The 13,219-nt window shown below is 38.4% G+C and overlaps 1 protein-coding gene across 3 annotated transcripts; it reads right to left on the bottom strand.

Annotated features, from left to right (window-relative positions):
* Positions 1-320: 320 nt before the first annotated feature.
* ehf (ets homologous factor) lies at positions 321-12,612 on the bottom strand. 3 transcript variants are annotated; one of them, XM_086072546.1, is made up of 9 exons: positions 12,465-12,612; positions 10,190-10,275; positions 9,809-10,069; positions 6,850-6,891; positions 6,692-6,733; positions 6,512-6,574; positions 6,367-6,411; positions 4,517-4,712; positions 321-2,647 (listed from the first exon to the last, which is right to left on the bottom strand). In XM_086072546.1, exons 2-9 carry the CDS (start codon positions 10,269-10,271, stop codon positions 2,548-2,550), a joined length of 831 nt encoding a protein of 276 aa, XP_085928672.1. In that variant the 5' UTR covers positions 10,272-10,275; positions 12,465-12,612; the 3' UTR covers positions 321-2,547. The 3 variants fall into 3 exon arrangements, with proteins under 3 accessions (XP_085928672.1, XP_085928671.1, XP_085928673.1); XM_086072545.1 differs by lacking the exon at positions 12,465-12,612 and having other exon boundaries at positions 10,190-10,295; XM_086072547.1 differs by lacking the exons at positions 6,850-6,891; positions 12,465-12,612 and having other exon boundaries at positions 10,190-10,295.
* Between the last annotated feature and the right edge of the window lie 607 nt (positions 12,613-13,219).

The raw sequence follows: 13,219 nt of genomic DNA, 5'->3' as shown, positions 1-13,219 counted from the left end.
ACCTCCTCCCATGGGACATTCAGCTGTACAGAAACATTCGTAATGTATGAACAGTACCAGTCAAACATGCATTCTCATTCAATAAAATATAATAATAGGCAAGGCAAGGACTATACAAATAAATTATATTTTCTTTACATCCATACAGAACATACTGAATCTCAATAATGAATACAAACATGAGCCTGTTACAGTTTTTTAACCTGTAGCCTACCAAGCAGGCTCACATTTACAAGAAGTTGGATAAATATTGACATCAATCATTATAGATGGTAATTTATGGAGAAAGTACTCAAGCATTGAAAGTGGTTTGGGTTACATCAGATTACAGCCTAAATCAGCCAGAAGGTTCATTTTAGAATGATAGTGTGTTCTAAGAGCTTTTGAAATGAATTGAATTAATTAACAGCAGAATCATTAGAATATTGTTGGAGCGCTTGCTTGCAGTTGTAGCCTATAATTTGTAATCACACCTGTAATTTTGCATGTGTAACTTAAAAAAAAAATTGTTTTTATCACAAGTGATATCCAAGAATTATCACGGTGTTTGTAAAGTTAGCGTAGAAAAACAAAACCAAGATTTTTGCATGATAGAGAACATGAAACAAAAACAGGCAGCATGTTTTTGTTTCTTTTAATGAAACAATTATTTAATTAAATGTCATCTCAGCCCAGTCGGTAATCAGGCATGTTAACTGGCACTCTGTGTCCAATCATGTGATTAAAAAAGTGATTTTACATACAGCCCATTCGTTTTTGTTTGTTGGTTTGTTTGTTTGTTTGTTTGTTTTTTTACAACAAAATGTTTAGCGGTCCTGTGACTGGCTGGTGACCAGTCCAGGTTGTACCCTGCCTTTCATCCCAAATCAGTTAGGATACACTTGACTCCGGTACACCCAATTGAGGATAAACAGAACATAAAATCAATGGATGGATGTTTAACAGTCTGGTAGCTTTACGGTTCAATTAATTTAATTAATAAATTACAGTAGATTCACTCCTGTGGGTATCCACACCATTTTAATTGCTACAGATGATGATGGAATGCAGGTGCAACACTGCTGTGGGATAGTTTTGAAGCAGTCAGTTAATCAAATGAGGTGCCAATCAAAAACACACCATGCAAATGAAGGGTAATGTAAGACATATAAATCAGAGTCTAGATTAGACACCTTATTTGCATGTGAGAACAGTAGCACAAGTGAATTCTGTTCATTTTACTGTTATCTTGTTGGCTGCCACTGTGTGCAGCACTGTAGTAGAGATGGCCTGCAATCCGGCTGTCACAATCGAACCGCAGTCATCTAGATAAGTTATATAAAGTTCAGTCAGTTACAGTAAGTGTCAGGCGTGTAGACTCATCCACACTTTTACAAGTTAGACAAGAATGATTGCAGTGATAATGTTTTTCCCATATATACCAGCATGCCACATTGTAAAAGTAACAGTTTTAGTAAGATAAAAAGGAATGACCAGCTTTATTTGGATCAAACATTAAAAAACACATTCATATACACACACTGCAAAAAATGCAGCACACCAAGTAATATAAGAAGTTAAATTACAGCATGTTTATATTTGACGACATTGTTTGCCTTTTTTCACATTTATACAGTAATCCTCGTCCTTCTTCGCACAAGCGGCCTCATTCACAATATTATCCATTTGACATGTATCAACATGTCAACAAGATCTTCATTTGGGACTATCTGATTCTTAATCATGCAACACAAATGGGTTCTATTTTTGTAGACAATGGCACATCTTCATTTTCATCCCAGGGCAAGTTTAGTTTACAGTGTTTGGGAATTTGGTAGATCAAGCAGCTAAAAGCAGGTCTAAGTTGTGCCACAGGTGGTGAATTTGATTGAGGACCAGGCAGACAGATTCTGCGCTCTGCATCATCGTATTTCATTCATGACAACAGTGTGCATCAAACCCGCTGAATTTATATATATATAACACCCCTTAGGCCCAGCTATTCGGGGGTGGAGAGTTTACACATGGACACAAACGATCAGTGTGCAAGGTGACCTCCCACTGCCAACTTTATAGCGGTGATCTGTGACCGCCCTGGTCAACTTAACATCATCCACAAGTGGAAGTCTGCTTGCAGTTCCTTATAAGCATTCTTTGCACACATCAATCTTTTACATGGACTCCAGACAGTCTATTTCTGCTTTCACAATTCCAAAGACTGTGCGTACCTCTCCTACACTGAATTTAAAGGGAATGAGTGGAACCACTTTCATTGGCCAGAAAGTAAGTCGGCTGTATTCACTCCCAAAATAGAGCTAATGCTACTTTTGAACTGTGCCTGTCTACGAACAGAAACCTCCACCCATGCGTACAGGTGGACTGTGCTTTGGGCTAGACTTGCGCTGGGCACAAAAATAGGGCCCAATGTGTTGCGATATACAAGATATTTTCATTTTCCCATGTTTTCGGCAAAAGTACGATGTCACAGTTTCAAATAGATCTCATCAAGACCCATCAAATTGATCAAAATAATGCAGCATTGAAAACTATAAAAAAAAGAATAGAAAATTATTTCTCTGACACCTTCCATCCTCTGGCGTTCCTACCAAATTTGTACACGAGTCTGCGCCCGTCTACTCGTTCTAGGATTTCCCTTTTGTAGTAATATCTGTGACAAAAAAGATGCACAAATTAGTGAATCAGCAGATAGATTTGAGAATGTATCAATCAATCAATCAATCAATCAATCAACCAACCAACCAACCAATCAATCAATCAGTCCCATTTTATTTATCCGGATTTACCGAGGTAGACTCCCCACAAAACTTTAACACACGTCATTGTGTGCATTAGCGCTTATATGTCAGTCACTACAGGCCACGTCTATGAGAAATTTGGAATGAACCGTAAGTTGATTCAGTTTTAGTTTTGAGAGTTAAAGCGAAAATAATATGCTTTAAAAAATAAATAAAATATTGTTTTCATAAGGAAACGGGACTTTTGGAGTCTCCAGACCACCCATGGTATAATCTTAGTTGACCAGCCAATTGTACTAGGTTAGGACTTGTGTCAGTGCTAATGTTACTAGTCAGAGTATAAGTGGACCCTCTCAAGTGGAAAAAGTTGATGGTTGATCAATTCTGGTTTTGAAGGTTAGCAAATCAAGACCCTCTTGCATTTAGTCTATTTTGCAAGACCTCAGTTCAGTATGTAAGTGTGGTTTCATTTATTTTGGCTATTTTGTGTGTTTTGGTGCTACTTATTCCAAATATGATGGGCAGAAGGATACAATGGTGGATGATAGCTATAAAAAAAAAGTGATGACCAACATAGAAGAGGAAGTGGCACATATTGCAAGTTTGGAAAGCAGTACATGGTCTGGAGCTAGATGCTTAGTACAATGAAGTGACAATGAGGCTGGCCGCACACCAAGCAGCATGACCAACCTGCGTGAACTGTCACACAGCGTGTGGGGTTCTGCAACCACCGGCCACTAGTCTTGCTGCTATCACCACTGTATGGTGCACGGCAACGTCACAGATGTAATGGCCAATAAAATATACCATATTATATTACATGAGCAACAACAAAAATAAGTTTCAAAGTAAAAAGTGAGATTAAGGTGGCCGCTGCCAAGCAAGCAACAGAAGCCAAGTGAGAAGGAGCCAGATGGACGGTCAATGGAAAGACAAGGCCTTGCGTGTTATCAATTGAGGAAGTAGTTGATATCGAGAAAACATACCAGTGGATGGACAAGGCTGGACTCAAAGACATCACTGAGGCGCTAATCATGGCAGCAAAAACAGGCCCTAAACACAAAATCAATCGAGGTCGGGGTCTACCACATCAGACAGGAACCCAGGTGCAGGCTGTGCAAAGAAGCCTCAGAGACGGTGAAGCATATCACAGCAGGGTGTAAGATGTTGGCATACGTGGAGCGACACAACCAAGTAGCAGGAATAGTGTACAGTAAGTGAAGTCCTAGAATCAAGATGGCAGACACCTCCGAAGGTGGCCAAGAAAAAAACAGACCAAGATCCTGTGGGACTTCCAGATCCAGACTGACAAACCTGTGATTGCCTGACATAGTGGTGGTGGTATCCGAAGACCGCAGATGTGATCGATATAGCAATCTCGAATGATAGCAACATCCAGAAAAAGGTAATATGAAAAGATAGAAAAATACCAAGGACTGAAGGAAGAAATACAGAAAATATAACAACATCCCACAGATGTGTCTTCTGGTGAGGTAAAGTAAACACAAAAAGGAAAGGAGAACTAATGGCCCAATTTTTACCTCCTTGTGGTTTAGTGTACATTAAAATTATGGTCACCATTCAGGTCTATCGCTAAAACCACATCAATTTGCAGGGAAAATAAATGTACTACAGAACTAAAGAAAATAATTATTTGAATGAGGATTAACTGCAATAAAACATCAAATAGGATGAAGACATCGGATGACAATTTAAGGACATTCAAAACAGAAAACTTCACCAACAGTATTGGTCAGTATGTGTTAGCTGTGTTACTGTACCTCATTGCCCGACTAAGCTTCTCGTAGGTCATGCTGCTGTTGTTTTTCTTCTTTCCCCACAACTGTGCCACGTCCTCTGATTTAAGAAAGCGAAATACCCCTTCTGTCCGATCCTCCCACTTGATCAGTCCTGGATTGCATTCAGGATGTAGTAGAATGTCTCTTATGAATTCCCACAAATGGGTCCCCCTTGGATCTGTTTTGGATAAATCAAGATTCAATAGTACGGGTGAACTTGCAAGCATTATATTTGGAAAAGGTCAAAATAAAAACTAAAAACAAACAGCTAAATAGACAAAGGTATTGGGACACTGGACCATTAAAGAAGTAAAGTACCACTGATTGTCACAACCACCTAAGTGGGGCGAAATTCATTCTCGGCATTTGACCCATCACCTCGGGACACATTTGGTGATCTAACCTCCCAATTCCAACCCTTTAATGCTGTGTCAAGCAGGGCGGCAATGGGTCCCATTTTTATAGTCTTTGGTTTGACCCGGCCAGGGATTGGACCCCCAACCTCCTAGTCTCAGGGCACACTCTATCACTAGGCCACTGAGCTGGTCACTAGGCCACTGAGCTGAAAATGAAAATGAGCTGAATAATATTTAAAATTGCTGTAAAAGGTGTAATTTTGGGAGTCTGTCTGTAGGATCCATTCTTTTTCCGCTTATTCTGGATTGGATTGTGGCGGCAGCAGCCTAAGCAAGGAAGCACAGACTTCCCACTCCCCTCTCCCCAACCACTTTGTCCAACTTTTCCGGGGTGTCCTGAGGTGTTCCCAGGCCAGTCAGGAAAGACAGTCTCTCCAGCTGTCCTGGGTCATCCCCGGAGCTTCCTTCGGGTTGGATGTTCCCGGAACAACTCATCAGGAAGCGTCCAGGAGGCACCATAACCATATGCCTAAGCCACCTCATGTGGCTCCATGCACGGGCGCAACGGCTCTGCTCTAAAGCCCTCCCAGGTGACCGAGCTTCTAAGGAAGAGCCTGGACATCCTGCAGGGAACCTAATTGTAAAGTACCACTGATTGTCACACACAACTAAGTGGGGCGAAATTCGTTTTCCGCATTTTGACCCATCCCATGAGGGAGCAGTGAGCAGCGGCAGGGGCCGCGCTCGGGAATCATTTGGTGATCTCTTTGGCCACTTGTATCAGTGATCGTGTGTTTTTGGTCATGACCCATAACTGGTGACCATTAATGAGAGTGCAAACATCTGTTTTTTTGAGACTTTCCCCTTCCAGCTTAGCTCTTTCTTTACCACGACAGACAGCTCCAGAGTCTGCATCACTGCAGACACTGCAACAATCTGTCTCTGTCTCACACTCTATTCTACCTTCACTCGTGAACAAGACCCCAAGTTAAGTGAACTTCGCTATCTGGGGCAGGATCTCATCCCCAACCTGGATAAACTGTGAAACCCTATACAGTATAAACTCTTCATCATACACATATTGTACAAAATGCCCTGCACTCAATTATTAGCAACTTTTACCAATGAACTGATGGGTTTGAAATTACATCAGAAGGTAATGGAAAAAAGAAGCAGATATTATGCATGGTACTTAAAAATAGACACTCCACATGACATGCAATTTGGAGAAACGACCAAAATGCTGGTGCATTATTTATACAAAAAAAAGTATTTAGGCCTACTATAGACTCTTAATACAACTTTGGTGCGTTCAGGTCTGGTTTGCCTTAAATTAAAAAATTATGTGGCAGGCTGATCTCGGCCCACAAGGCTTGAGTTTGACATATAAAAGGTCTAGCCAAAGATTAATTAACAGCTTAAGAATTATCCCAATATCTTTGACTATACGTGAATGTGGGTTTATATTCTTCTTACTGTGTTTTTTGGCCTGTTGATGATGCCTGTTGGTCATTTTTATTTCTGGGAAACAAAGATTAGGTGAAAAAGTGAATATGTTGCTAAATCAAAAAAAAAAAAGAAGTTTTCTTACGATATTTACAGAATATATTTAACATTTTACCAGGGCTGGAAGGGGTAGGTGAGACATCTGGTACAGGAGGTTGAATCGACAAGTCATGACCATCTATATCAACATAGGAAAAAATAGCTGATTGAAATATGCTTTTGTAACTACTTTAACTAAATGTATTATATAATGAATACAATCCAGTCACACATCTAATTTAGACATTTACTGTACCTGCTGGTGGATAGTGTACTTCTGAAAAAGGGTAGGAAATGTCTAAATGCAAACAAAAAACATAATGACAATAATTAGGACAATTATATTTTTACTTTATAATACTATCTGTAATTAATGAATTCAAACTTGTTTTCCAGCCAAATTTCATTTCTTACATTCTGGTTTTAGCTCCTGTTGAGTGATTTCCACATGGTATTCTGCACATGGATGAGAGGTCATAAGAAAATTTATGCAAAGACTTTACTGGTATGATACCTAATTCATCACCCCATGTCCAATGTTATGAAAGTCAGAAAATAGATTTTTATTATGGTATTATTTGTTATTATTTTTTATTTCATATTTTATCAATAAATTCGATGTATTGTAGCTCTTAGTATACACATGACATTGAGTGTGCGGCTTGAAAATATGAAAACATAAAATAAGCCAAGCTATTATGAATCCACCATCTATTACGATACAGGAAATGAAGTCTGTCTGTATACTGTATTGTTGGTTACACAGAATTAATACTTCTTTATAAAACGGCATACATGTCCAAAAGGAAAATAAGCTTCTTCCACACTGCTAAAGAGAAAAATCAGCGCATAATGTAAAGTTCCAGCATGCCCTTTAAACCTGTTTTATGCATAGTTGCATCACTACATGCAGGGCCATTTCTAGCTTTATGGGGGCCCTAGGCAAGATGCTGTTTGGGGGTCCCTAGTTTGCCAAACGACAATGAAAAGATTCCTAACCCTTAAGATGGTCTTTTAAAATACCATAATCTATTAGACTTTATGAGCAAAACAGACTACAATTAAAATTAAACGTCCTACGTTGACAGTTATTTTTACATCAATAAATAAATCAGCTTTTGAGTGTTTAGAAAAATATTTAATTTAAATAAAACACAACAAAACAAACTCAGTTTTAAAGTGTCTTTTTAAAGCTTGCACCCAATTACAAATTTGTCTCTTTTAAGCATTTTCTACAATAATTTACATATTATACTAGTTAAACTAGGGGCTGGTCAAGGGAAGGTTAACATCTATAAATAAATGCCCGAGGCTAGCAAGCTGGCTAGCAAAACAAATAAACAAACTTGCTCAAATTAAAATAAAATTGAGTTTCGCCTCCAACTATCCATCACCAACAAGTGCCAACTTTTCTCTTTTGACCGTTTTTTTTTTTCAGTTTTCTTCTTCTTCCGTTTTTTTCGCATTACTGAGATAACTTTTTGATGCCGGTATAGTGTTTGTTTTGTTAAGTGCTCTCGCTAACGGGAAAGGTAGATGGGTAGCTGTCAATCATTCTCACACCCTTAGTGGCTAGAGGCTCTATGTCACTAACTGTGTGACACAAAAACACCAGTCACAGCGTATCATCACAGTTTATTTTATTTATATCCTATGTTTATTTTTTTAAGCATAAAAGGCATGTAATAAACAAATATTAGAGACAGATAAAGACAGGACATTTTTATCGTCCTCAGGTAAGACTACACATAGAGCTTGGGTGCCCTAGGCAGTCGCCTACTTGGCCTACAGCAAGAAACGGCTAAGACTGCACGCATTTTGCAATGCCTTTGATGTTATGTGTAATCGAACCTATTCGGTGAAATCGGCAGATGCTAAGGCCAACTGGACTCTCGTATTTCTAAATTTATGATGGTCGTAGTTTTACTTTAAATCCTATATAAAAATCAAATGATTCCATGATTGAACAAGAACATTTGAAATAATTTTTTTTTTTTTTTTAAGGAAATAAAAATAAAAATGTAACTAAATTAATTGGCTGGGGTTAAACCTTTCGTTATAACTTTAGGTTCCAACTTCAACATGTTCAGCTCATTCCAGGTCATTGTATATCATTTCACATCATTCTAGGTTTTTACATTCAGCCTGTTAGCCTTCGCACGCAATGGCATGGCTCAGGGGGTAGAGTGGTCGTCTCCCAGCCCAATGGTTGTGGGATCGATCCTCAACCCTTATGACCATGTTGATGTGTCCTTGAGCTAGATACTGAATCCTAATTTGCTCCCAGTGGACCTGGCAGTGGCTTCCAAAGCAGAAGTGTCCCAATGGTGTATCAATGAATGGGTGAATGTGATAAAGTACTACCAATATATAACCGTAAGTGCACGCCATTCATCTATTTCTCCAGAAATTACATTATTTTGTTATTTAATGTTAAACAAAAGTTACAATAGTGACAGCCTGATTGGTTGTGGAGAAAAGTCAAAATAAGGCTGTTATCCGTTACTATCTAGACTTATTTAAAATAACATATTTATTTGTGTTATTTTGGCAGGTTTTTCTCAACGTCCACTCCCAATGTAATTAATGCTCCTTATTGCCAGTGACTAATGTAAGGAAACTTATTGATGTACTGTCAAACTACTGAATGTTAAAATAAAAACATAACATTTAATAAAATAAAGATATAATCTTCTATGGATAAATGAGTCTCTTTCAAGTGGGGAAGCTACACTTACAATAACTTGACAACTAACCCTGAGCATGGAACAGCCAACAATAGATTAAAATGTAAAGCAATGCCCAATTAACATTACTACAAATTATAAAACCAAATAGACCCTCCTCTGGCTGATTGGTATACTGCTCACTCTCTGAGGGGAGAGAGGCTAATTTATTGACTTAGCCCAGAAAACGTTGTAAACATGTCAAAAGAACAAAACTATCCAGAGCACAGCGAAGAAAAAAAGAGGAGGGAAGAACAAAAATACAAGGTAAAATGGGAGCCAGAGAGGTGAAGTTGTTGCTCCTTTTGGTTTGTACAGTTAACACAGTAAGTTACTCGCATGATTTGTCAATGTCAATAATATATATATATATAGGGATGCACCATATAAAATTTTGCCCAGGGTGTAATTCATTATGATGTAAATAATGTTCATATTGGCATATGCTTAGACAGTATGCTACTCGAGCTTAAACAAAAAGCCTGTGTGAATTTATTAGACCATTACTTTAAGTAAATTTAGCTAGATTCTTAATTAAACCATGTTCTTTACGATAAACCACGTTTAATTGTCTCTATATACCACTGTTCAGTGAAAGCCCGTTCTGACTGTGACTTTACTTTAAACCCCACTTTTAAGACACGCACCGGCCCACTTGAGCTGTGTTATGCTGTGGAAGAGAATGGGTCCCAGGCTCCCTGCAGCATGGACAAAGTCCTGGTAGGTCAGCTTACAGAGCTGGTGGCCATCCATATCGAAGTTTTGGAAGGGGATGTTGGAGGCATCAATCTGATTTATGTCCATGACCTGCTGCAGCCACTCCCACACTTGATATTTACTCCAGAATTGAGGCTGGGAATCATGAGGCCACTGGCAACTGCTGCTAAATCCAGGCATCACTAGTGGAACTGGGGGGCAACCACAACATTTATTACGTTGTGATTACTTCATAGGATCATCACATCACATGTTAAAAAGGGCAGATGTGGGTGTACAAAGTCATGGGTGAGTCATACATCTCATCTCACCATCAGGATGATAGTAGTTGGTCAAAGCCCAGTGGTTAGTGGTTAGCTGACTGTCCAGAGCGGTGTCTGAAGTGATGCTCATATTGCTGTAACACACATTCACCATAGCCAGGGTGCAACAGGAGAAGAGAATTTCAAATCTGAAGAAGTCAAGTAAATCCATACACAGTACAGTCTAATCAGTCCTTCTGAAAATGGTGTGATGCCGTGCCAGTGGGGGTGCGTGTTGTCAGAGAGGACAAGGAGTTTTAGCTCCTTTGCAGAAGTGTTCTTACAGCAAGGAGAGTTTGGGTGTGTGGAATATTTTCGTCTTAATGAGAGGGTGTAACAAAAAATAATAATCAGTACCAAAACATATCAGCAATTGAGTTTTGATTTGTTTTATTGTTTTCACAATTTTAGCAGTTTGTTCAGGTAACATTAACAACATGAGAAGTCTCATTGATTGTCCAGCACATTCGAATGACAATATTCTCCTTATTACATACATATCAGTGTACCATTTAGCTATTTACTACATGCTATTGTTTCATTTTTCAGAACTAAAAGTGAAATTAGATCAAGCTCTGAGGATATTATAATAAATGTAAGAGGTAAGTATTCATGCTTAGAAGTATTTAACACCCGTTGCAAATTTTATTTACTTTCAAAAGATTGCAGGTTGGCAGCTATTTTAAATGAACCAGAAAAACAAGGACAATTTAAGAACAATTTTAACAGTTCAACACAACACTTATTAAGTGTCATTATAAGTGTGAGTGTTATTTAGTGTTATTTTTTTTAACTGATAACCTGTTTTTGTTGTTGTGTTTGTTATGTTTCATACTCTTTCATAAGCAACTGAATTTGCTTCTAATTTAAATACTATAGATTGCACATGCAAAATGGCCAAGTCTTCACAGACATTGTAAACCATCTATATGGCAAATCAGAGTTAGATATGCATGCCGTTTTATCACAGTGTAATTAAATTAAAACACCTGCTGAGAACTGCAATGACATTCTTTTCTCTTCCCGTCTCTCTTCAAGATCTGGGTCACACCTTTATAAAACTCACCTTCACTTCAACATAAGAAACAGACCAATCTGGCAAATCTGGTTCCAACACAGATGGCACTGATTATGGTTTTTCCAAAAGGCAAACCATCATGCCAAACAAGATCTTCAGTTATACAGGACACCGAAACCACAGCTGATTTAAAAAATATAAACATTTAGCATACTGTATGCGTAACAGTTTACATTGGTCTGTCATTATAATGATGAACAGAAGTGTTACAATGCGCAACCAAGGTTAATGTGAATACCATGTCACAAAAAACACAATGTTTTAATCTACAATTCTAAAACTTATTTACATGCTTGTATATTTATTCCCTGATAAACTCGGTGTCTTAATATATTGATCTGATTTCTCAATCTGACACTGACATATTTATGATTACAGTATAAAAGTGTAAGTACAGACAGCTGTAGTGAAGCTACTCCACAAAATAACAAATATATATATATATATATATATATATATATATATATTTTTTATCCCTCAACTGCTGAAAAGCAATATAATTTCCCATAGTTAAAGCCATCCATTTTCAGTACTGCTTATCCTGTTCGGGGTGCTGAAGCCAATCCCATCTGACTTTGGGCCAAAGGTGGACTACACTCTGAATTGGTTGCCAGTCAGCCGCAGGGCACATATTGAAATGGGCCACCATTTGCACTCATATTCACGTCGTCACTGAGTGGGAACTGACTGCCCATGCTGCCTACACTGGCCAGCCGAACGCACCCCTACACCATTCGGTGACTACCGGTTAATTAATCGTTAACACACACACGCGCACACACACGCACGCACGCATGCACACGCACACACACAAGTTTGTTTTACTATCTTTGTGGGGCCATCTCATTGACATAATTGACATAATGCATTTCCTCGCCCCTTCCCCTAACCCCAACCATCAAAATTAGTGCCTACCCCCTAATCCTTACCCTAATCTAACCATAATCCAATTCAAACCTGAACTCTAAAATTAAGTCTTGGCCCTAAACTTGTGGGACCCAGCAAAATGGCCCCACACGAACAGGTGGGCCCCACAACTCTGTGAAATCCCGAAATGTTGGCCCCACTAAATAGGAAAACAAGACCACACAAACACGCACATCTAATAATGCAAATAAGGCATTTTTTTTTTAAATGGATGAAACTGGACTGTTTTAACTTGAATCATTTTCAGTAATAATATCCAATAATATTTTGGTAGCCTACCAGTGCAGTAGATTGGTCCAAGCAGGCCCACAAGAGGTCTCACTCCCACCTTAGTTGAATGATGGTCATTAAAGTTCCCTCAGATTACAAATACTCTTAGCGCAAGGGTTTACAGTAAGTAAAGAGTTTGAACTGCTAACCGTAGGTGCTTCCCACTACAATGAATATTTAATCCATCTAACTTCCTTAAACTACTCCAGTTGGCTGTTCATGCTTGCGTCACACTGGTAGTTATTTGCATAAAACATGCACACACACACCTGACACACGTTTTATATTCTCTGTTGGCTCAGCTCCCACTTCTATCACTCTTTCAAGCAGAAAAGCTTGTGAATAGACTTACTCTATTTGACATACTTGGATCCATTTCCACAGAGAGAAAATGGAATTGATCATATAGCTTCTTGAAATAATACTTAATCTTTAAGAAGAAAAAAAGGAAACCCCTGTGTTGTCATAAAGCACATTTTAGTTTCTGTTTCATCTTGGTAAATGGGGTGCTTTAAGTTCCTCTTTACAAGTCACTTATCTAAACAACAAAAGTGGTGAAAAACGTTTGGTGAACTTTGAACTGATATTTATTTGTTGTGTATTAGTGATCTGTATTTACACAGCAAACCTGCTTATTAACCATCAATGTCAACATTGACTACAGTACAGAAGATTTACCGACAAGTTAATCTTCTCCAGTAAATGAGCTCACAACATTACAATCACATGTCAAATCTTGAAATAACTTATTTTGCTACAGGTGT

The sequence above is a fragment of the Leptonotus elevatus genome, chromosome 4 (genome assembly GCF_054856555.1).
Source record: "Leptonotus elevatus isolate MCC_2025b chromosome 4, RoL_Lele_1.0, whole genome shotgun sequence".
Lineage (NCBI taxonomy): Eukaryota > Metazoa > Chordata > Actinopteri > Syngnathiformes > Syngnathidae > Leptonotus > Leptonotus elevatus.
The sequence above is the reverse complement of the archived record's forward strand: the minus strand, read 5'-3'. Positions and strand labels throughout refer to the sequence as shown.